Genomic DNA, 21,233 nt, shown 5'->3' with positions numbered 1-21,233 from the left:
ATGATATTAAGGCACTGTCTACTGGCAGAGGCAGTGCAGTTGCTGGAAATTAGTTTTGGTTTGGCTTGATTATAGCAGATGTATAATTTATCGGAAAAGAGACTCCAATTAGCCATTCTGTCATCTCTGATGTTGTATCAATGCTGTAACTGCTGGTGTGTGCGCTCCACAGTATTTTGACCTGTATCACCATAACCACTGAAATTCAGATTTTGAGGGCTGCAGATTCCAGGTTGAACTCCCCTTAGGTTTTGTCAGTCTCTCATTACGGTGTAATTCTACATTTCTGACTGCTGGCTCTGTCTTTTTTGGTTCTCTGTGGTAGCATGGATGGTCTCTGTTTTCTTGGTGCTCCAAGCTGTACCAGTTAAACCTGCTTTAATCCTTAATTCATGGGCACTTTTTGAGAAGGAATAGAGAAGAAATCTGTTCTTAAAAAAAGTAGTATGGTTTTGGCTTTGACTCAGCCATTTGTGTAAGAAGGAGTTAAATTTGTTTCCCTTTCTGGAGCTTAAAATGTATTTGTACAGATGCACACAGCCTCATCTAAAATTCCTATAGTTCTGTAGGAGAATGTCATCCCACAGGGCAAATTCCTTTGAATAACATGTTCATGAAAAAAATGCTCCTGTTCCCCTCTTACTATATGAGAGAGAGAGTTTAGTTGTCACCTTGCACTACTAAATAGCGTTTAAAGAGTTTTATGCCCCATGTGGGCTCTTATAAGGGAGAAAAGGTGTTCTGGGATGCTGCTCCAAAGCAAATGATAATATCTGTCACTTACAGTGTACATGATTTGTAACACATTATCTTCTAGAGATGAAAAACATTTTACAGATGGTGAGTCTGATAACTCGAAGAGTGTGATTTTTGTTCCTCAGGAGCTCAGTGGCAAAGCACGGTGCTTCTCCTCAGGATACTTTCTTGCAAAATGGCAGCATATGCTCTATGCTCATACGTAGTAATTAAACTTCTCCTGCTTTATAATTCAAAATTCATTCTCTCAAAACAATGAGATCTGAATCACTGCTAGTATCATAGCTTATCAACTGTAGAGTGAATAACAGGTTTGATGTGCTAGAAAGTCACGATTCTAGGATGAAAAACTAGCTGAGGATCATGCAGAGGTTCCAGCAGCACTATTAGAGCTGTTGCAGGGCCCTGCTGCTCAGGGTCACACAAGACCTTGGGTAGGGACGGTCCCTGTCAGCTGCAGTGTCTCCTGCTCCTTCAGTGCTCTCTGTAAAGGCCAGCTGTGTTTAGGGTATGGTTTGTCTTATTCCAGAACACTCCCTTGCAATGGGACATTTTTCATATGTGAATGTGGTTCCTGGTCTCTGGGAACCCCATGATGCAAATATAGACCCAGGAGGGAGTATATTGTAAGGAGAGGACAGGAGGCAGCAGTTAAATATTTGTGGGTATGAGTAATGCATGGAAACACTGGCATGTATTTGTGCAGAGATGGAGACTTCTGCTGATACTCGGAACCAGTCAAATATAAGGTCTTTCAGGTGTGGAAAGCAGAGTCATTACATTTATGCTGCATCTGAGCCATCCTGCCCAGCAGCTGATGGAAGAGCCCAGGGAGATAAACCCAACTGGTAATGACCATAAGAAACTGTACCAGTAGCACCTGAGCAGCCTAGCTGGTATGAAAGTTTCTGCAGGCATCATGCAGCCATCTGCTGCAGCAGTTTTCCATGCCCTTTCCGCCTTCTTTTTTAAAAGCTAAAATTATTCATTTCTCTTAAAAAATTCTTCATTATGCCTTAGCTAAGCTGTAAAGCACTGCTGGTGTAAAATACTATTTGAAGATGGCATATGCTCTTTCAGTCTGTTGCATATTCCCTCTCTCGTTTGGTAGTTCCACATCCAGGAAGGATCCAGGATTCCGGTTACTGGGAAGTATCTGCTCTCATGAGAATGTTTTTGCAGTGGTATGCTCCCACCAAATTGAGATGTTCTATATACATGTGCTTGGTGTAGAAGTAGCTTGAGGAACTGTATATTCTGTCATGTAAACAATGAGAGAAGTTGTGGCATGTGTGGGTTTTTCAGCTTTTTCACAGGGAGACTAGAACTGACAGCCAGGGGTGAAATTTGACAAATGGACTAGACTTAGGGGGAAGAAAAAGGGATGGTTTAAAAAATGGAATTACATCTTGAAATTTAGGCATAGGCATATGATGATGGGGCTTTTATTTTCCCTTTCCATCAAGGTCTAAGATTTTTCCACTTCATTTTTCCAATGGAGGAAGTGAATAGTTCAGAGCTGTTGCAGGTAAGTGATGCTAAAAGCCAGGCACACTGCTTCAGTTCTTGACAGAGGTAATTTCAGAGAGCAGAACAAAAAGTGACAATCTGATGGAGGAGAGGGGAGTGTAAAGAGGGAATAAACATCAACTATGGTCATGCACAGACAAAGTTGCTCATTCCAGGTCTGTTCGGTTTCTAAATGCATTTAATAAACTGATATTCTTGTGCTCTTTTCTTTTCTGCTTGTATATTCTCCATAGTGAATTTCTCCACATACTGAAAGAAAAAAATGGAAAGCCTCTGCCCAATGTAGGAGCACATCATCAAGCACTGGAATGCTCAATAATTAATTTCCTGTCAGGAGATGGATTTTTTTCTTTCATTACAACACCAGTGGGAACATTTTGTTACAACGCAAAAATATTTTAAAACCTTCCCTACTGGAAGCTTGATTTAGGATTGTCAAAAATACACTCCCTTATGTGATGGATTGTGCTTACTAGGAAGAGGCAACATCCTCAGCAGGAGTCATTCTCTTTCAGATATTTTGGTCCTGTGCTTTGCAATAGTCTGAATGTATGTTTATAGTACATATCTTTCCTTGCTTTCCTGGGAAAGAAATATGTGGAGGTGAATACTTGTGCAATCAGATGTTTTGTCCATCTCTGGCAAACAAGTGCTGTTATCACCATTTAAAAGTAATTATGGTTTGAATGTTCATTTTGTATATTACAGTAGAATATATGGGCTGGGTGTGTAGAACTCTACTATCCTTCTGTCAGAGGACTAGACAAAGAGCCCGAAGTCCTGCTCCTTGTCATTTTGCTACTCAGAGTTTGATCCAGAAACCACAGAAATACATTGATGTTTATTCCTTGATTTCAGTAGGTTTAAATACTTTCCTGAGCCTCAGGCTTCCTCTGATGAGGGTTGCGTGGCCTTCAGGCATATTTGGAGGGCTGCATGGGAATATATTGTGTTGTTGGAAATAACAACTCCCAGAAAAAGTGACAGGCTGGAAGAAATAAATTGACCAGTACCAGCCCCACTGGTTCCCCATCCTTGCCTAAGTTTGTATGTTTGGTTGAATCAGTTAAAATCTCTCAGCACTCTCTGATTTTGCCTGTCTTCTTGTTTGGATCATTAAGATCTAGATTTTATAAGCTTTGGACAGCAGTAACTATACTTGTCACCGATAACTCAAAGGAAGCTGAGGTTTGTGTCAGGTCCCAAAGCCTTTGTCTTAAGAGGTAATACATATGCTTAACTCATGAAAGTTAACTCTGGCTGTGAAAGTATCTAGGTATCTTTACTTTGGGGGCTTAGGCATCTCTGATGGGCAACCAAATGCAGGTGCTATAGTCAGTCTTGTTTTTCTCTGTATTTTTGTTCATTTATGTATGAAGCATAATTCTTAAGACTTTTGTACTTAACTCCAGAGTAGTATTTTTCTTTAAATTACAAGATCCACAGAATTCAGTTGTTTGCTATAGTCTGACATGACTTTCAAACACCTGGAAATTATACAAATAGAAGGACACCTTTGTTAATGTATCTGTTTCTTCTGACAAAAGTAAGGTGCTGTAACTGTTCATTACTTTAACTCCTCCATAACTTGTTGCCATATTCAGCAGGATTTCGTTCTGCCTGTAGATGTGTTCATTTCAGTGGAGCTCTTTGTAGATTAGGGTGATATTTGGAAAGATTAAATTGCCTGGAGAACCTTAGACAAACCCCTGTAGAACCACTGAGTGATCCTATTCAATATAAAAGCGGAGATAAATAGGCCTGAAAGTTGCAAATGCAATCCGCCAAATAAAGATTCAAATCTGCGTATAAAGAGCCAAACATATTGCTGGAAACCTAAATCTTGTGGTGGGGATGGTCTTTGTGAGTGCACTCTCATACCTGACAGTGTTTGTCAGGAATGGAAGGAAGACTCACCTGCTCCTAAAATAGGAAAACCTGGCAGTGAAATAAAGAAGTAGTGAGAGGTAAGGCAAAGTACAGATTGCATGCTTCAGCATGCAATTGTAATAAGGTCAATGGCTAATTTCTCTGACAAGTTAGAAGTCTGGGCTCTCTGTCCCATTGCATGGGTGATATTACACTAAATTCAAATCATCCCTGGTAGCGCTGCAGTCAAGTGAACTCTTACACCCATGTATTAACTCTTCGTTGTATGAGAGACTGTGTTTGGCATCCAAGCATGGACCTGAATTGAGGCATGGGGTTGGTCTACTGCCAGTTGCCAACATCACCTTCTCTGTCTTTCCTTGGTGAGCTGTTGCTCAAGCACTGACCAGCCTCAGTGTTTGGATAGCTGGTGACATCTCAGACCGTACTACTTGCCTGAGGTTGGATGGCATTAGTTTAAAAATGAATTTCAAAACACTGTGCTAAAACTAGCACCGATTTAAAAATATGATATACTTATCATAGTTTCTTCTGCTTGCTTTTTGTTTTTTTCCAGCTTGGACAGAAATTTAAACCATTTTATTTCTCCAAAAGACAATTTCAAGGTTATGTCACTTAAATCCTGAAGTATGCATAACATTTACTTTGAAAATACTACAAAGGGATGACTTGATTTCCTTTCTCCACTTTAAAGACATTTCTGTTGGACTAGAAGAAGCAACCTTGGATATTTTTGCTTGTCAGTGTTCATTTAAACATTATTTGTTTATGTCCTGTGATGTTTAAACTCACTGTTGTTACAGGATAATTGTTCAGGTCATATGTCTAAAGGGAAAGAGTGAAATATTACCTGTCTTGCCATCTAGAAGGAAGATTCTTAAAATTATGTACTCAGGAGATGAAATTACCAGATAAGCAGTCATATTTGTGTCACTGCTGGGGTGGTGAAGGGCTTCACAGCACCTTTTAAGAAATAAGTGTATTTTTCTACATGTCTCTTTACCTGCTATTCTATTTTTATATCTGCACACTAGTTAAATATGGGGACTGTAGGTGGAGGATTGCAGGATGAATTTTACTTCATTATAATTGCTGCGTATTTCTGTGCAAACATCTGAGCTCTGTTTTAGCTGTAGTTTGAGGCTTTATAGCCGTGAACACAAGCTTAAGTTGGCATCTTCTAAGAAGGCTCGTAGTAGCAACAGCCTGGATATCTAGAGAGAGAATGCCTGTGAATATGTTAAGTTCCAGAGAGGATTTTTTTCTTTTTTTTTTCTTTTTTTTTTTACAAAATTAGAAATCCAACTTGATCTGAAAAGGTGTTATCAAAACCACTTAAAACACAAGTCAAATATCTATGCCCATTACTTAATTTGATGGCATCATTCAAGAAATATGTGTTGAAACAGTGTAATACTTTGAGGGATTCTATTAATTATTTTCCACTATTCCAGATGTGTATTAAAACATATTTTATGCTGAAGCATCTTAAAAGTTACTCTTACTGGTGGGTTTATGGCTTTTTTGGACAACTGGACTTCTCAGTTTTCCTTTTAACTTTTGAGTTGGGTTAGAGACTTGTAGTTGGTTGTGAAATGAGTTTCAAGTGTCTAATTAACCACCATCACAGTGGTTGCCACGGCGCTCCTTTTCTTATACTGGCACCCCAGGGTGGGTGCTCCATGTTTTAGCCAGATTTACATGGAAGCTCGCATTTAGGGGCTGCACCTGAGGAACAGCTCTCCCAGGTGGCTGTTCACTGGCTCAGCAGTTGCAGTCTCCAGGTTAACAAAGAGCCTTTAGAAGAAAATATTTTTATGTTGCACCAGGAAGAAGATAGGGGAGAAAATTAACTTCAAATAAACCTCAAATTGCCTACATGCATCTCCCACCACCACCGCCCAGTTTACAGTTGCTGTCAACGATAACGTGGCAGGTCTTACTGTTTTGGATCTGTTCCTTAGGATAATTCACTTGTTACCACTTCTGAAATCTGTGAAAGGCCTCAGATATGCTCTAATCATGCAATTGTCTCCTAGCTCTCCAGTGGTTATGGTAAGCTACATTTTTATTCTTCCAGCTGTTTTTCCTGTGTTTTCTTCAAGAAACCCAAATAACAGTTCAGTAACCACCTCAGTGGTCAGGCAGCCATGTGCTATTCATATGCTTTTGGAGTCATATCACAGCCTGAACTGTTTGTTTCACAGGACTCCAGCTGAAGCTCTGAATTACAACCAAAGCACCTGGGACTGGTTATGTGCATGGGTTGTCTTTCTGTTGTGTGCTGATGGTCAGACAGTACTTTGCCATTTTGGTTTAGTCTTTGCAAAGAACCCCCTAATGCATACCAGTAGGTGTTTTGCAGTCAGTGTAGTTCACATCTAAGAGGTGGTTATGCTTCTCATGGCTCAGTGAAAAATGGGAAGGGCAAGAGAATCCTGGCATTAAGACGAATGAAAGCAATGCCAACGAAGATAACTTCATTAAAAACTGATCCTTTATATGACTGCATCTGGACACGTATGTGATTAAAACTGTCTGGTTCTTACTGATGAGCATGATAAACATGAACTGCAGTTATAACTTAATAAAGATATAGTATTTATAAATAACATAGTATGAAACGTCCACTTCAGACTTATTGTCTGTGATATGTGTAAGGAAAGAAACATAAATCTGTCTGGACTGTTTATTCAGGGAGAGCAACAAAGCAAACAGAAGTACTCAAATAGGGAAGAGAGAAAATCATCAGAAACCTAATGATGGTGCAGGAGGGACTGCGGCCAGACCTTCATGTGATACTTAAAATTGGTTAATCATAAAAAATCCTGCCCAGATTAGAAGACGAGCTTTCAAACAAAATTCAAACTGATTTTCCCATTTTGACAAGGGACTCAGTAGTGCTATTTCTGGTACAAATCCTGATCAATTCCAGCAGTTACTGTTCAGAGTAGCTGGAAAGCATTTGGTCACTGTCCTTGTTCTAAGTTGCATGCCAGGTAGGGGACTTCCTGGCCTTGGTGATTAATGCACCTGAACAACATTTAGTTCCTGTTACTCTCAGGTTGTGTTTTTTTTTTGTCTTTTTGTTTTCTTTTAAAGATCTTCCTGGGTACAGGGCAAGGAGTGGTTTGAAGTTACAGGAACTCTTGTGAGTTTTTTGGGTTTTTTTAATAAACAAAAAAGTTGTTCAGGGACCCAATGTTGGTTAAAAAGGACTTATGCTCAAGCTTCTTACTGAAGTTAATATAATTATTGACCTTGACTGAAAGAAGACAGAATATGGATTTTTGCTGTCAAAGCTGCATTTCTTCTTTTGAAGGTAGAGGGTCTTTTTGATGTATTGAATGCTGGCCTTTAAAAACTTTAAAACATTGTGTGTTTATCAGAAGGATCAAAGAAGATACTATATTTAATTGTCTCAAAAAACTGTGTGTATAGAGAGGAAGCACCATATTTTCATTGTTTGTACAGCTAAGGGGCAGAGTAAAGTCCTTCATCTGTAATGTTGCAGCTGACAGTATTACTCATCATGAGTTTATTTTAATATAAGAACCTGGAGTCATACCAGTGTGACTACTCTGAAGTTGGGAAGTGGCTGTGACCCTGTTGATGGTAGCCTGTCTCTGTAGGAGAAGGACAGCAGATGCTTCCCATCCCAGATATTACTGAGAGGAGCCATCCTCAGGTGCTGAGAGATCCAGATGTAGCTTGGGGGGGCCTGGAAAGCTGATGCCCATCTGTCTCCCAAGGCTGTTTGGAAACTAAATCAGTGAAGCAAGTTATATTCAGATTTTGTTTCAACCAGTCAGATCTTGGGTACCTTTCAAGTCCTTGACTTTCTTTGATTTTGGAGAAGGTCTAAACATGGTTTTATTGCCTATTCCACACATAGCTCTACAGCTTTTTTTTTTTTTTTTTTTAACGTAGGTTCACAATTTTTTCATGCGTATTCAGTTCTTCACTTTTAATTTGAGGCTGATTACAAAAGCCAGTTGTACAGATGGTCTGATGCCTACAACAAGCTCAGATGAGACCCCTGTGTTGCGTCATTCAAGCCAGTAGACAGCTTTGTCATTCAGGCACTTAATTATGAACTGAATGTTCACTTGAGCTCTTATGTTCCCATTTCACTAATGAGCCAAAACTTAGGAAGAGCGACTGACCACAGAGATCCTGCAGTTTGGGCTCTTCAAGCCAGTTTCTGCTTGTTTCATTTGTCACACTAATGATCAGATTTGGAGGCTAAACACAGGAGGTGCATGGAAAACACAGCTTAATGTGCTAATGTGATGTCCACGTGACAAAGACTGACATGGGCTACCCACTTCATTTTGGCTTGCTGGTCCTGCTACACGTGTGTGTTCTCACATGTTGCATCCTCACAGAAGGATGGGGCTGTTATGGTTGTGGAAGTAGCATTTAATAGCTGTGGTTTTATACAGAGGGTCCAAGCTTGAGTTCTGGTACTTGGATAGTATTGATGCCCATATAATATGATGCTCACTGATAATATGGGCTTTCTTGCAACTGTTTTGCATTTGACTCAAATAAATTGAAATGTATTCTTACTACATTCTAGCAGGGGTTTATTTCTCTTTTTTTAGTGTCTCATGGTTTTGATGTGTTTCTCTAGATGACACCCTTGTGTTAGGGTTGGGGATCAAAAGCACATGAAAGCCAGAGGATTTTTTTCAAAGTTATCCAGACAACCTAGTTACATATTTTTCTGTGCATGAACATGGAAAGTTTTGGTGGAGCAGGACTTGAACCTTACTATTCTCTTTTCAAGCTGACCATTGTAACTACCTGACCAAATTCTTCATAACTTATTTTTTTCTCCTTCACCATCTAGCATGCTCAGTAAAAGCTAACATCATCCAACAATTCACATGAGCTGTAATACGTGTATGCTGCCCTCTCTATCGTAAACTTTTACAACTTGATGATTCACATGAAGCTACAAACCCATCTTTTGTCTCAGCATGTGGTGTTCTCATGTTCGGTGGCAGGTGTTTCCTTAGGGGTTTGCTCATGCTTGTTGGTGTTCTCCCCAGTGCACACCAGTTGGTGTGAAGGCTGACTGAGTGCAATCAGATTTCATTTTGGCTTGGCTTAGGGGTGTTTTTTTTTAAATGCAAGAACAAAATGTTTGTGGGATGGAATCAACCTGCTTGCTTCTATTTCTCTCTATTTTGAAGATGTATTTTTTGAAGTCTCATGTTGATCATCTTTATGAGTTACCCTTTATTATCTTCAGGTAAAACCTTTTTTTCTCTTCAAGTGCTCTGGCATTACCTCAGTCAAGATGTAAATCAGCTGTGCATGCTCTGTCTCTTTTTACTATGTTTTCAGTTCACTGAGATTGTTCCAGGAGTTTTGTTTGCTTTGGTTTTAGTATGTGTTGCTATAAATGAGATAAAGTGGAGCTGGGGAGGGAAGAAAACTTTCTGCTGTAAGCTGGAAGAGGTTAATTCATGATTAACATCTCCAGGAACTACAATTTGTTTTCTTTGAGGAATGTATACTAATAAAAGCTTTTCGTTTGCATTCATAACTGAATCTGATTAAATTTTATCCAAGCCTGAACTTGCTGTCAAATCAGGCTCTTCAGTTCTCAGAATCATCCAAATGTTATTTTAACAGACAGCAGTGCTATATCCACTGTCCTGAAACCCTGTCTCCCTTGTGCAGGGGTCTGAAAGAGCTTGGTGGGGTAGGGAGGAAGACCCAAGGGAGATCTTGATTAGGCCATGGATGAGACATATTTATTTTGCATCTACCTAAAGATGGCTGCCTGGGTGATTATATGTTCTGCAAGAGGAGGAAGTCAGAAAGTTAACAGAAACAAATTAGAAATAGGAGAGCAATTAGATTCTGTTTTTCTGTTCTGCAAAGGTCATAGAGGAATGAGGCAGTTAATTGCCTCACCTTGAAATGTGGTTTATAAATGGAAGCTCTGTGATACCCGAGTGTGTAAGCTGCCTTGACTTGAAGCCAGTTGAAGCCGGTGTTTTGTGGAGTTACAGCTTGATAAATAAGCCATTCTGACCTGTTCCTGGGAAGCTCCTTTCCTTCTTTGTTTTCTTTTCCCAGTTTCTCAAGCTCTTTGGTATTTGCCTGCTGATCTCCATCTAGGCTTGGCTTCATGGCATGAGCAGAGGGAAGTATGCTATTTAGTCTCATAATTCTTAGAGACGAGTTACTAATATGTAAAAGAATGAATAGATGACAGGTGCTTTGCTGAGCCCTTTCCCCCCACTTTCTCAATCTTTCCTCCCACCGGAGCATGGGAAATGCTGAGACCTGGTAACGTCTCAAGTAGCCTTGAGTCTTCCCTTAGCAGGGCCTTCCCAGTGCACACGGGTGCTATCTTGCCATCAGCATGTGTGTAGGAGATGATCCATTGCTCAAGGCTTCTTTGGGAACCCCAAAGAACAATAATATCCTACTGACAGGGATTTTGCTATTTATATCCATTGTCTGAGCAGCCTCCTCCTCTGCCTGCTCCCTAGTTGCCAATCTGGACCATGTTGTCAGTTGTGTGGTTGACAATATAGTTTTTAATTTTAGGACAAATTTGCTTGAGAAACTTAGAAGGGCAAATGCATTGATGAAGAAAGGTATTTTTCATGCTTTGTTAACCTGATAGGTTTTTGGACATGAGGCAAAGAGACTGGGAGGAAGCTAACCTAAAAATACAGGCTATCATTAGAAAACAGTACAAACCTATAGCAATGCAAAGAGGAAAACAGATAGATCACTTACAGGTATGTCTGTGGAAAAGTGCTGATATGTACCTGTCAGATTAAAGACTGAATCCTGACACCCACATACTCTCACAGAAATGTGTTCCTTCCTTTCTTCTTTCTTACCCCCTGCCATATTTTTCTGAAGCAGATTTTCAGTCTATTGGAGTGGAAAAGGTGTCATCTTCTTCCAGAAAAATGCTTCCCTGGCTTTGAAACATAGGGAAAAACACATCAAATTTAGCCTGGCATTTTCTAGGCTGCTTTTTTAAAAGTAAGCCTTTTAAGAGAGCCTGCACAATTTCCTTCTAAGAGAAAAAATACAGTCAAACCTGTGGGAGTCTGCTCGGATGAAGTGAAAATACAGAATAGAAAGCAATTATTTGACTGTGGGCTTTTATGAAGAGTTCTTAGGCACGTATCAGCAATGAAAGTGTGTTAATAATAGAACTTAGTTATAAAGGCCCATTGCTTTGGCTCCTCTCCCCATTACAGGGAGAGGGGGTTAAACCTGGTCAGAATCAGAAGAAGCCACTGCTCTCCAACTTGGAGCTTTTTTTCACATATATGAACACAGATCATGTAGTTCTTTGGTGTTGCTTCAGTGCCATTCTGCGTGACCAGAGACCATCTTCTTTTTTGAAGACCTTGCTAATGTATCCACCAGGGAAGAACTGTATAGCTCTTGGCTTACCAGTTCCTTCTCTGCACTTTGGGAATGTGGTTCTGCACAGCTACCCTCTCCTGTGCTATCGCTCCCCAGCTCTGCCTTTTGAGGTTTGCTAATGCATATATACATCCTCCTTGTTAAAGCACTGCGGACAAGATATAGGGCATGCTCAGCAGTTTAACATGAACTAGGAGTACTCAGAGAAACAAGTATATTTTCTGAAACCATTTTTTTATTATAGTGAAAGCTTTGCCCTTATAGAAAGTTTGGAATACCATCTGGATACCTAAGCTTGGACAGCAAATCTCTTCTGCCATAATGATGACAGTGTATAATACTGTGTTCTTCTAACCCGTGTCTCATTAATGTGGAAACACGTGGATTTTCCTGCAAAATGTTGATTTACCATCTGTGCTAGTATTCTTTGTATGAAGTGAAAGACTGTCCTTTGTGTTGCAATTGCAATAGATCCATTCTGCTTTTATTAACTTCTGCCAGTCACAGAAAAAATGAAACTACACCAAGCAGTACTTCCTGCTAATGTTTATTTACCTTACTTCCAATGCGAAAGCTATCAAAATTTATTAAAGGTAGACCTCACAAGATTGTGACGTTTTGTTGTTCTCACTTTGCCTTTCCCATGCTTTGGCTTCAGTTTGTTTGTTTGGGTTGTAAACCCCTGGTCTTCGGGGAAACTGTGAATTCCTTGTGTGTTCCTTGTAGATATCAAAACCTAAATTGGAGACTGTATAAAGGATAATAACATTTCTAGAGTTTTAATGGTATAGGTAGATTTAAAATAGTATAGGTGAGAGTTGCCTGTAATGGTTTGCAGCTTGGTTTGAGTTGTGTTTCACCTCAATTATAAAGTGGCATAGAGGTTAATAACCTTCAGAGTTGGGCACTGGTGTTTTGAGTCTGGTCTAAGTCTGTGGATCTTCAGCTTCATTGTACTTCTCCACTGACATTTGAACTGCTCTTTAAATTCTTCTGCCTTCATTGTGTGGGCTTTTAGATTTAAAGATTTATAGTTGCGATTCTTACATAGGTGTTGCAGGGCAATCTTATCTCTTCACTGTCATGTGATTTGGAGTATCACCAAAAAGATGTTTCACTTGCTCAGAAACTTTATTCCATTATCATATAATTGTAGCTTCATTCATACTCAGAAGTACTGATGGTTTCCCATCAAACCCAGTGATCTTTAATCATCTTTTTTTGTCTTCATCTCTTGCAGATTATTCTGCTTTTTCATATTCTTGATGCTGAGAAACAGACTGGACGTCTAGAAGTCAGTAAATAAGCATATGAGCAATAAAACTGTAATCTGTTTCAGTAAATCCGTCAATGTAGTATGACTTTGCACAGTATGATTAAGGGACAGACTCTGTTTTCTTGCACTTTCAGTAGTTTTACTTCGACAACCTTCTGCTTTATGGAAGATACTGATTTGCATTTTATTAAAGAGTTTCTAAGATAATTTTGATGCATCAGTAAATAATATCAAAGGGCGAGGAAAGGGCTTAAAAAGAGATTCTTTCTGATGTGTTGTGAAAGGGATGCGGGGTTAGATTTCTCTAAGGATACTGCAGTGGAAGACAGTTACAACAAGATAACCAGAAGACGACTGCTCTGGAGGGGCTGGAGTCGGACAAGCTGGCAGAGCAGAAAGACAGTTGATCCCCATGCTTTAGAGACAAGTCCCATCTCTCTTCAGATGCAGTGAATGACTTGTAACTGGATTCAGTAACAAATTGGGAACAGCAATAGTGAGGCCTTTCTTAGGTCCTTGAGGCTAACTTCTGGTCCTGTCTCATAGAGAGTAGAAGCAGCAGTGGCTGGCGGCAGTCAGCAGGACATGATCAGAGAATTGGCTGGAATAGCATTTTCTGAAATGGGAGAGCGTGCATAGAAGATTTGAACATGTAGGTAGATGAAAGCCTATGATTTTGCCTGCTGGGATGAGAAGATCCAAGGATGTTCACTGAGGACATGGAGGAGGTGGTGGTTATGGCATAGGAAGCAAAAGGTATTTTTATGCTTTGTTCATGACTTAGATCCACCGAATTTTGCACATGTGCAAACCTCTGTAACTATAAGCTGTTACACTTGAATACTTGTCATACCTATATCTTTGACTGCAACTAGGATCTGATTTTGCACCCACTGAATTTTTTGCTATTGAGCTCAGTGTGGCTAAATCTGGCTACTGCAGCGGAGGAGCTGCTCAGCTCTGCCTGTCTCATGTTCACAATTCTGCATGCTAAGGCTCTGAGTACACAGTGACGGTCCTCCAAGGGCTACAGCATGTATATTTATATAAATATATTGCCTGCATCCTAAAAACCTGAATATGTAGAAATACATACCAGAATTAGATACAGATCCTTGGATCAGCCTGATATCCCATGCACTTGTCCTTGGTTGGCATGTTGTCAGATGGGCCAGCAGCGCATCTGTGCAAGAGGGGCGATGTGTAAGCCCCTAGGTGGATGTTACAACAGCTTTATGTGTGTATTTTCCTGGGTGTAGGAGTCATTATCGTGGCTTCTGCTTACTTCTCAGCAAAGCAATTAGCGAGTCCGAAAGGTCTTGCCTCAAGGCTCTCACAAGCCATGAATTATGCATTAAATTCTATATCCTGCCTTCCATTTCTCTAACAGGATCTTTCGGAAGATTGTGTAATGTCTTATTTTCCCCTCACATAAAAATGTGACGGCTTAGTGCCCAGATGAGGGGCACAGGAAAGCCTTCTCTTCTTTCTCTTTTTTTATTTTTTTTTTTCAGATGGTATTTGTGAAAGGAAATGCTTGTTGCCAGACAATAATATCTTCAGGCTATTCAGTACCTTCCCATGAGTCCTGAGAGCAAGAGCAATCTGCTGGGCATTCAGCAGCAACAGCTGCTGCCTGCCTGATACCACTGAAACATAGATTTAGTGTTTATTTACAGTACCAGAGAGCAATGACTCTGGCCACTGCTACTCTGATATGGAGCAGCTAAGAAATAATGTAGAGTGCGTCGACATGAATACACTCAAAAGTTAATCCAAATTAACTTCCCCAAAAGTTGATTGTTTAAGCCACTTTGGATGATGGTATGATGGTTTCTCTGCAGGTGACTCTACCTCAGGTGGTTATAGTTAAATGTAAACTGAACTAGGGATGCTTTTTTCCTCTGCTAGCAGTTTACTGGAGACAAGCTGTTAGCAGCACAAGTCTATTGCTTTCTGTTTGAAGTTGATTGAACTCCTGGCAGTGGAGCTGGATGCAGAGCAGTCAGGAGGGTTGCAGAAGAGAGGACCCTGACCTCCGAGTTCAGACTGTCAGGCCAAGCATGTGCTTTGTACCAGGATCAATACATGCGGAGTTGTGCTCGGGCACAGCTGCTGGCACTGGAGGCTGTGCTGGGAGAGGCAGCTAGAGAAACAGTTTAGCTGGAAAGGCTGAACACAAAGCCCTGTACGCATTTCTTGTTGCCTTGAGGCAGTTAGGACGAGCTTTGTGGCTAAACTAAACAAAAATAGGCTAGGAAAGAAGTTTGTGTCTCACCAAGAAGCTCACTGAGGATGCCTGAGCTCTTCTTAATAACAAGGATGCTGAAAAAGGGACACGTCTCTGTGTGTGTGTCTATGCTTACTGCACAGCTGACAAGGCAGGGCTATATACCTTAATGTGCTTGGTTCCTGGAAACACTTCATTAATCCTCTCCCTTCTTTAGGGTGCTACAGGGAAAATTCTGCTTCCCTAAACTTTCCTGGGTAGCCCTACACTACCCCATACTAATACATTACTTGTTCATCTGCTGGTCCAGGGCATACAATTATTCCTCCAGCCTCACAGAAAATGCTCTCTTAATTCAGTGCTGTGACAGTGAATATGGAATGAAAAATGGCTGTCAGCCACTTCAGGAGCTTGCTGTTGCTTCTCAGGAGTCCCTGAGGAATCCTGAATGGCTGCGAGCGAGCCAGCTCGTTCCTCACATCAGTTATTTGGGATACAGTCCCACCCATGTCAGTGATGGTAATTCCAGGCAGTGTCAGCTGGGAGGTAATCTGGTCCCAAGGCCCATCGTTTGCTGCTGTGGATACTCTGTGGATGCTAGGATTGCAGCATGTGGGGGTGGAGGAACTCACAGAGTCAATGCTTGTGCTGGTAAAATTGTGCAAGCTTTCTTTCCAGTACCGGTGTTCCCATCCCTTCGTTGCCTTTCTGTGCTGAAAATCTTGTTTAGCCACAAAAATCAGTTATAAACCAAGGCAGCTCTTGGACTTCTACTAAATGTAAAATTTAATGGTTAGGATGAGAAGTATTTGGGCAGGGAAGTTGCTGCCATGACATAAGCAAGGCAAGGTTTGTAGGGAGAGGTAATGTCTTTTATTAGGCTGGCTGATAAGTTGCTTTGTTGTTTTTCCAACTCCTGTTTGGCCTAATAAAAGCTCCTGCCTCACCTCAGACTTTTTTTCGGTGACATGCTTATCTGAGTAATAGAAATCACTGAAGTCAGCCTAGTGCAAGTGGTCATTTTTCCAGACTGCAAACTATGCAACAAACAAGTTTAATGTTAATTTATATAAATCCAGCTTATTTATTGCCTTGTTTATATTGTTTTCGTTGTCTAATTTGTGACCTTTGAGAAAAAAAAATATGTTCTTTCATTTATACAGAGCACTCCCTTGAAAATATGTCATTGCTTCAATAACATGACTACAAATAAGTAAGATTACAGCACTGACGGACTGAGAATGACAACCACAAAGCACAGCCAGGGCTTAGCCTGACTGCAGTTGCAAAATTTGAAATTTTGGCCTTGATAAGTAGCAAATGGATGGATTAAACTGCCTAGTCCCTGAACAAAGTCACAGAGCAATGTTCCATGGTAAAAAGCAATGCATAAAGTGAACCTATGCAGTTTCCAGGCTTGTTAGTAATTCCAGCATGTATAATGTATCAAAACAAGAATTTCCTTGCTCGAAATGTAAATATTACAAATCATACATACATTTTCCCTAGTTTATTTGACTGTGTAGGGTGAGGTCTATTTGAAGTTCATCCTATCTTTGTTGAGTTATGCATGGGAAGTACTTGAGTAGTACTCCAGCAAGAGGGCATGAGGGAAGGCTGGGAGATGCCTGGGTGTTTCCCAACCCCTTACCAGGCTGTTGACGTTGTTCCAGGATCATACGCTCTCAGGAGCAGCATTAGCATTGAATTCACCTTTTCTGTTCTTGTGATGGCTAGCAGAACAAAGTGGAAATGTACTTTAATTTACTGAAGCAAGATTGAATTTACTAACGAAAAAAATAGATTTGGGAGAGCTTCAGTCTAAACAGTAGAGAGGTTGTTCGGACTGCTCACTCCAAAACTATTTTGGCAAATTTTTCCATGATGAAAATACAGTCTACTCGTATCTGCATTCACTGTAACTGCCAGTATTACATACCTGAAAGGTCCCTTGTGTTGACTTAGCCTTCATTAAAGCTGTGTGTTTCTCGCAGCTGTGGCTTAATGGCAAACACCTTGAGCCATGGCACTTTGCAGTGGCTGGATGTGATTCCTGAACTGAGTTGCCCTGTCTCCTAAGACCCCTGACACTTTCTTTATGATTTTGGCTTAATGGGTGGCATTTCTCTCTCTTAAGCCCTAGCTGTCTGGAAGTTCGACTTCCTCAGCTGGTCATGTAGACTTCCTCTGGAGCTGTTATTTTACCCTGATTTTGATGGTTGTTTGCAGTATGTGGGAATATGGAATGGTAAATGTTGGGCTTGGAAAGGACTTTAATTTGCTGTGAGAGAATTAGGCTCTGTTTCTTGCCTCTGCTGTAACACCACAGACACAGAAAAAGATCTGGGGCCAGCGATGTAAACACAGCAAATTGCAGTGTAAACCCTGCTGCTACCAGGATGGCAGGAGCGGCAGGAGGGAGGCAGAGGTCCCCGATTTCCTTTTGACAGAGTCAGAAAACACTAATCCTTCTCTGCCAAAGGGAAGTTACCCTACTTGCTCACAGGGATCCCCTGGTCACGTCAGCCTGTGTGTAGGCACCACACACGGTAGGAGAAAAAAGAGCAGAGTGTTCTCAGCTGACACCTCCCCCCACATCATACTCTGCCTTGTTTAGGCAGCTTGGCTGGTCATTTTGATTATATTTTGCTGGCATAAGCTGCTTTCCTTTTTCTGTTTATACAAGAGTGTGATCCATCTATTAATTGTATGTAGCTCTTGCTCGCTGTGTCTGCCTTAGGAACCTCCAGGTTTGCACATGTGCACCATCCATAATGTTACGAATGAGTCGATTTCCCCTTGCCCCTATGTATTCCAAATTCAGTCTTACCTGCTTACCCATGTTCCTTGTTTTCTTTCCTAATGCAGTGTAAATATCAAGTGCTTATGGACATGTAAAACTGTGTTTGTTAGAATTGAGTTAATTGGGTTAATACTGAATTAATGGGGCAACTAAGTGAAAAAGAAAACTTGGTATGTTTGGGATGTTCATCTCTGGAGCAAGGCAGAGTTACTGACTTACTTTTCATGTTTCCAGTAGGCCCAAAGAGCATTTCACTGTGGAAAAAAAAAAAGTAACTAAATTCTGAGTTTCTGTTACTTGAAGAAAACCCTTGCCAGGTGATTTAAGTTTTTGGCCTTTTTTCCATGTTGATACTTTGTTCACTTGGCCTCTTCTTTCCCATCCCACCAGCCTGTAATCATAAAGTATCATTAAATAACTTCTAACAAGGTCAGAGCTCTGGTAGTTGCAAACCTTTCCTTGCAGACCTCATTGCTTTTCACAGCAAAGCATGTAAGTGTGGAGCAGAAGGCAATTCTAGTCCTTCCTCCCACATTGAAGAGAATTTTTGTGTATAGAACTTGAATAATACTCATAATGATGCTGTTTTTAAACAACCACTGAAGTGGAATTGCCAAAAAAAAACAGTGGAAAGCACCCACAGTACCTGCTTACCTAAGTGCTGTTTTCAAGAGCCACCTAGCTATAGTCACCCTGTCACCTTAGCATAGTGTGTCACCTTGTACATGGCTAAACTATGTTGAGCTTGTCTGGAAAGAGACAGAAAGTGCTTCAGGGTAGTGGCTCAGTGTGTGTGTGTATAGCTATGCAGCCTGGATCAAACTCTCCTTGATTTTAAGCTCTGCTAATAATTAACCTTCAGCTTGTAGTAACTATCCACCATAATGATAACCACACTGCTGGCTTTTGTCCAGAAGGTTATTAGGTACGTGCTACACAGCATATCCCTCCCACTCTGTGACTGAGAGCTGACATCTCTGAATGTGAATGAATGTAAGTCTAAATTAAGGACACTTCCTAGCATCTTTTTCCAAATTCTGCTACTTTACAGGCAGATGTCAGTTCACTGGTCCTTTGACCTGTTACATCAGGCTTGAGGATCATTCTTCTTGCAGAGACTTCCTGAAAGCTCTTGAGCACACACTGTGGGCTGTGCTCCTGTGTTTGCATTAGTGATGGTGCTTTTTCATGTCAAACTGGTTTGACTGTAAACTGCGTGAGCTTAAGTCCACATCTGTTTTATCTAGATCATTTTTTCCTTCCTCCATGTTATATGAGGGTGGTTAAGCAAAACAGTAGCTGGGTTTCTCTGTTTCTAATCACACTTTTTCTCAAACTCCTTGAGGTATGGAAGATGCAAACAGGCAGTAAGTGTGTTTATTGCTGCCAGTCACTGATGTTTTGGCAGCTCACGTAGAAAACATTACTAAGAGGCACAGAAATTAATGTAATTTTGCTTAAAATATCATCTGCTTTAAATATCAGCGGCTCTTGCTGGTCGGATGTTTTATTTCCTTTGCCCTAGCTGCGTTCCCTCAACTGATTGTCATCAGAGCTGAAATCCTGGCACAGTCGATTTGTGATTGACATTGACCCATGTTCTGGCAGCTGAAACTCAGCAAGGACAAACTTTTCATTGCAAACCAGAGAGAGCTAACACAGCCTAGAAGGGGAGCAGAATACTTGTCTTCCTGCTGTGCCTGCTGCCTGACCCAGTGTGGTGACCCCACATCTTGCTCCGCATCCTGAGTCCCCTAAGCAGCCAATTTATGGCCTCTCCTTCAGTGCATGGGTGAAGTAAGGAGAAAACTGAGCTGTAGTTAATCTCATGTTTCTAAGCAACCAGGTAATTCTCTGCAGCTGATCCCTAAAGGGAAATTCCTGTTTTCCTGCACCCCTGCTCAGCTGCGGTGGAGGACATCTTCCTCTCTGCCTTCTCCAGCTCCTGGGACACAGGGACCTGGGGCAGTGGTGTCTGAGGATGGTTACGTCTTCTCAGGATTTCTCCAAATGTCGTGGGGGAGGGAAGGGAAGCAAAAAAAGGGAGCTTTGTCAATGGTCTGTAACAGGTAAGGGTGTTTTCACTGCAAAATCAGTAGACTAGAGGGAGTAAAAAAGGTTTAATGTTTTACCCAGAGCTGAACTGAAAGTTATAGTCACAAGTGGGGGCTTCCTCTGCATCACAATGTCTGAATAATGTATTGCAAATCCTGTTTACAGTGAAACCTCTGTTTGCTGTGGAGTTTTGTTGATAAAATGACAGAATTCTGTTCTGAGCCCCTTGGAATGACTTGTAAGGGATTAGCCTTATAGTAATAAAAGATTTCTGAACTTGATACTGTAGAAATAGGAGTTAGAGGAAATACAGATCAAATGAGATCTCTGAGCTTGCCCGCTGTCTGAAGAATATGGATGCCTGGTTGAGGCTTCAGAGTAGTAATTATTAGACCTTTTTTTAAGGAAGCCACATGTAATTATTAGACCTTTTTTTAAGGAAGCCACATGAACTGTACAAAGCAGTTATACTGCAGGGACCTAAGTCTGCTCAGCTCAGCTAGTGAAGGTGACATGTAGTGAGCCCAGAGGTGTGCAGGAATGGTGAAGGAAAATGGGCAATTAACCTGAGTCCCAGCCCCAGTGGGGAACCTCAGCGCCTGTTCAGTGAAGCAGGGCTGGGGAACTTCAGAAGTACTGCTGTGGGTCCAGGGATGTAGGCTGCCTCCTGAAGGCTGCCCATTTGACAAAATATAAATGCTGGTTAGACCGAGTGGAAAAACCAAGGCATACTATAGTAGTCAACAGGAGGGAATATAGTTAAGAGAAATGGGTGTGCCTTGGCCATGTTGGACAGATGCATCATTGCCTTGAGGTTTGGGCTTTTTGACTTGCCTGGTGTTTGGTAATCTGAAACTCAACTGAGGACCAGTCCCTGTTGTCTTGTGTCCTGTATGTTGATAAATATATGCTATTGGCTACTGTTGCAGATGAGACTCTGGGTCAGATTGGTATTTAGGTCTGATCCAGCCTTATTGCTGTCCAGAAAATATATGCTAAACCACCCTGCATGAGGGCTTTATAGCTTGGTTAAACAGATGCTGGGAGCACATTTATTTAGAATAAGTTTACAAGCTTGATGCATTCAAGCCTGTAACAGGCATGCATTTTTACAGGGTGGAGTATTGGAGTACGTAAACTTTTGACAATATTGCCTCAAAGGGTATTGGATTGTGAGTTGTAATGGGAAAGGTACTCATGAGATGAACCTACCTTGGCTATGTGCCTCTTCACTGACCCCAGGAGGACCATTAGAGCCACACTTCTGTAATGGCCAA

At 41.0% G+C, this 21,233-nt stretch overlaps 1 protein-coding gene across 2 annotated transcripts in view; it reads left to right on the top strand.

Moving 5' to 3' along the window:
- CLMN (calmin) overlaps positions 1-21,233 on the top strand; it is an 83,519-nt gene that overhangs the window by 1,126 nt on the left and 61,160 nt on the right. Inside the window, exon 1 of one of the 2 annotated variants that reach the window (XM_061463931.1) lies at positions 19,795-19,970. The exons of the other annotated variant lie outside the window; for it this stretch is intronic. Coding sequence (XP_061319915.1) covers positions 19,883-19,970 — 88 coding nt within the window. The 5' untranslated portion in view covers positions 19,795-19,882. Of the gene's footprint in view, positions 1-19,794; positions 19,971-21,233 lie in introns of those variants that run through there. 2 annotated transcript variants of the gene reach the window in all.

The sequence above is a fragment of the Pezoporus flaviventris genome, unplaced genomic scaffold, assembly GCF_033815535.1.
Source record: "Pezoporus flaviventris isolate CSIRO_AGI_PZ_B2104156 unplaced genomic scaffold, CSIRO_AGI_Pfla_v1 ptg000036l, whole genome shotgun sequence".
Classification (NCBI taxonomy): domain Eukaryota; kingdom Metazoa; phylum Chordata; class Aves; order Psittaciformes; family Psittacidae; genus Pezoporus; species Pezoporus flaviventris.
Note: the sequence above shows the minus strand (reverse complement) of the source record. Positions and strands in the feature narration are given on the sequence as shown.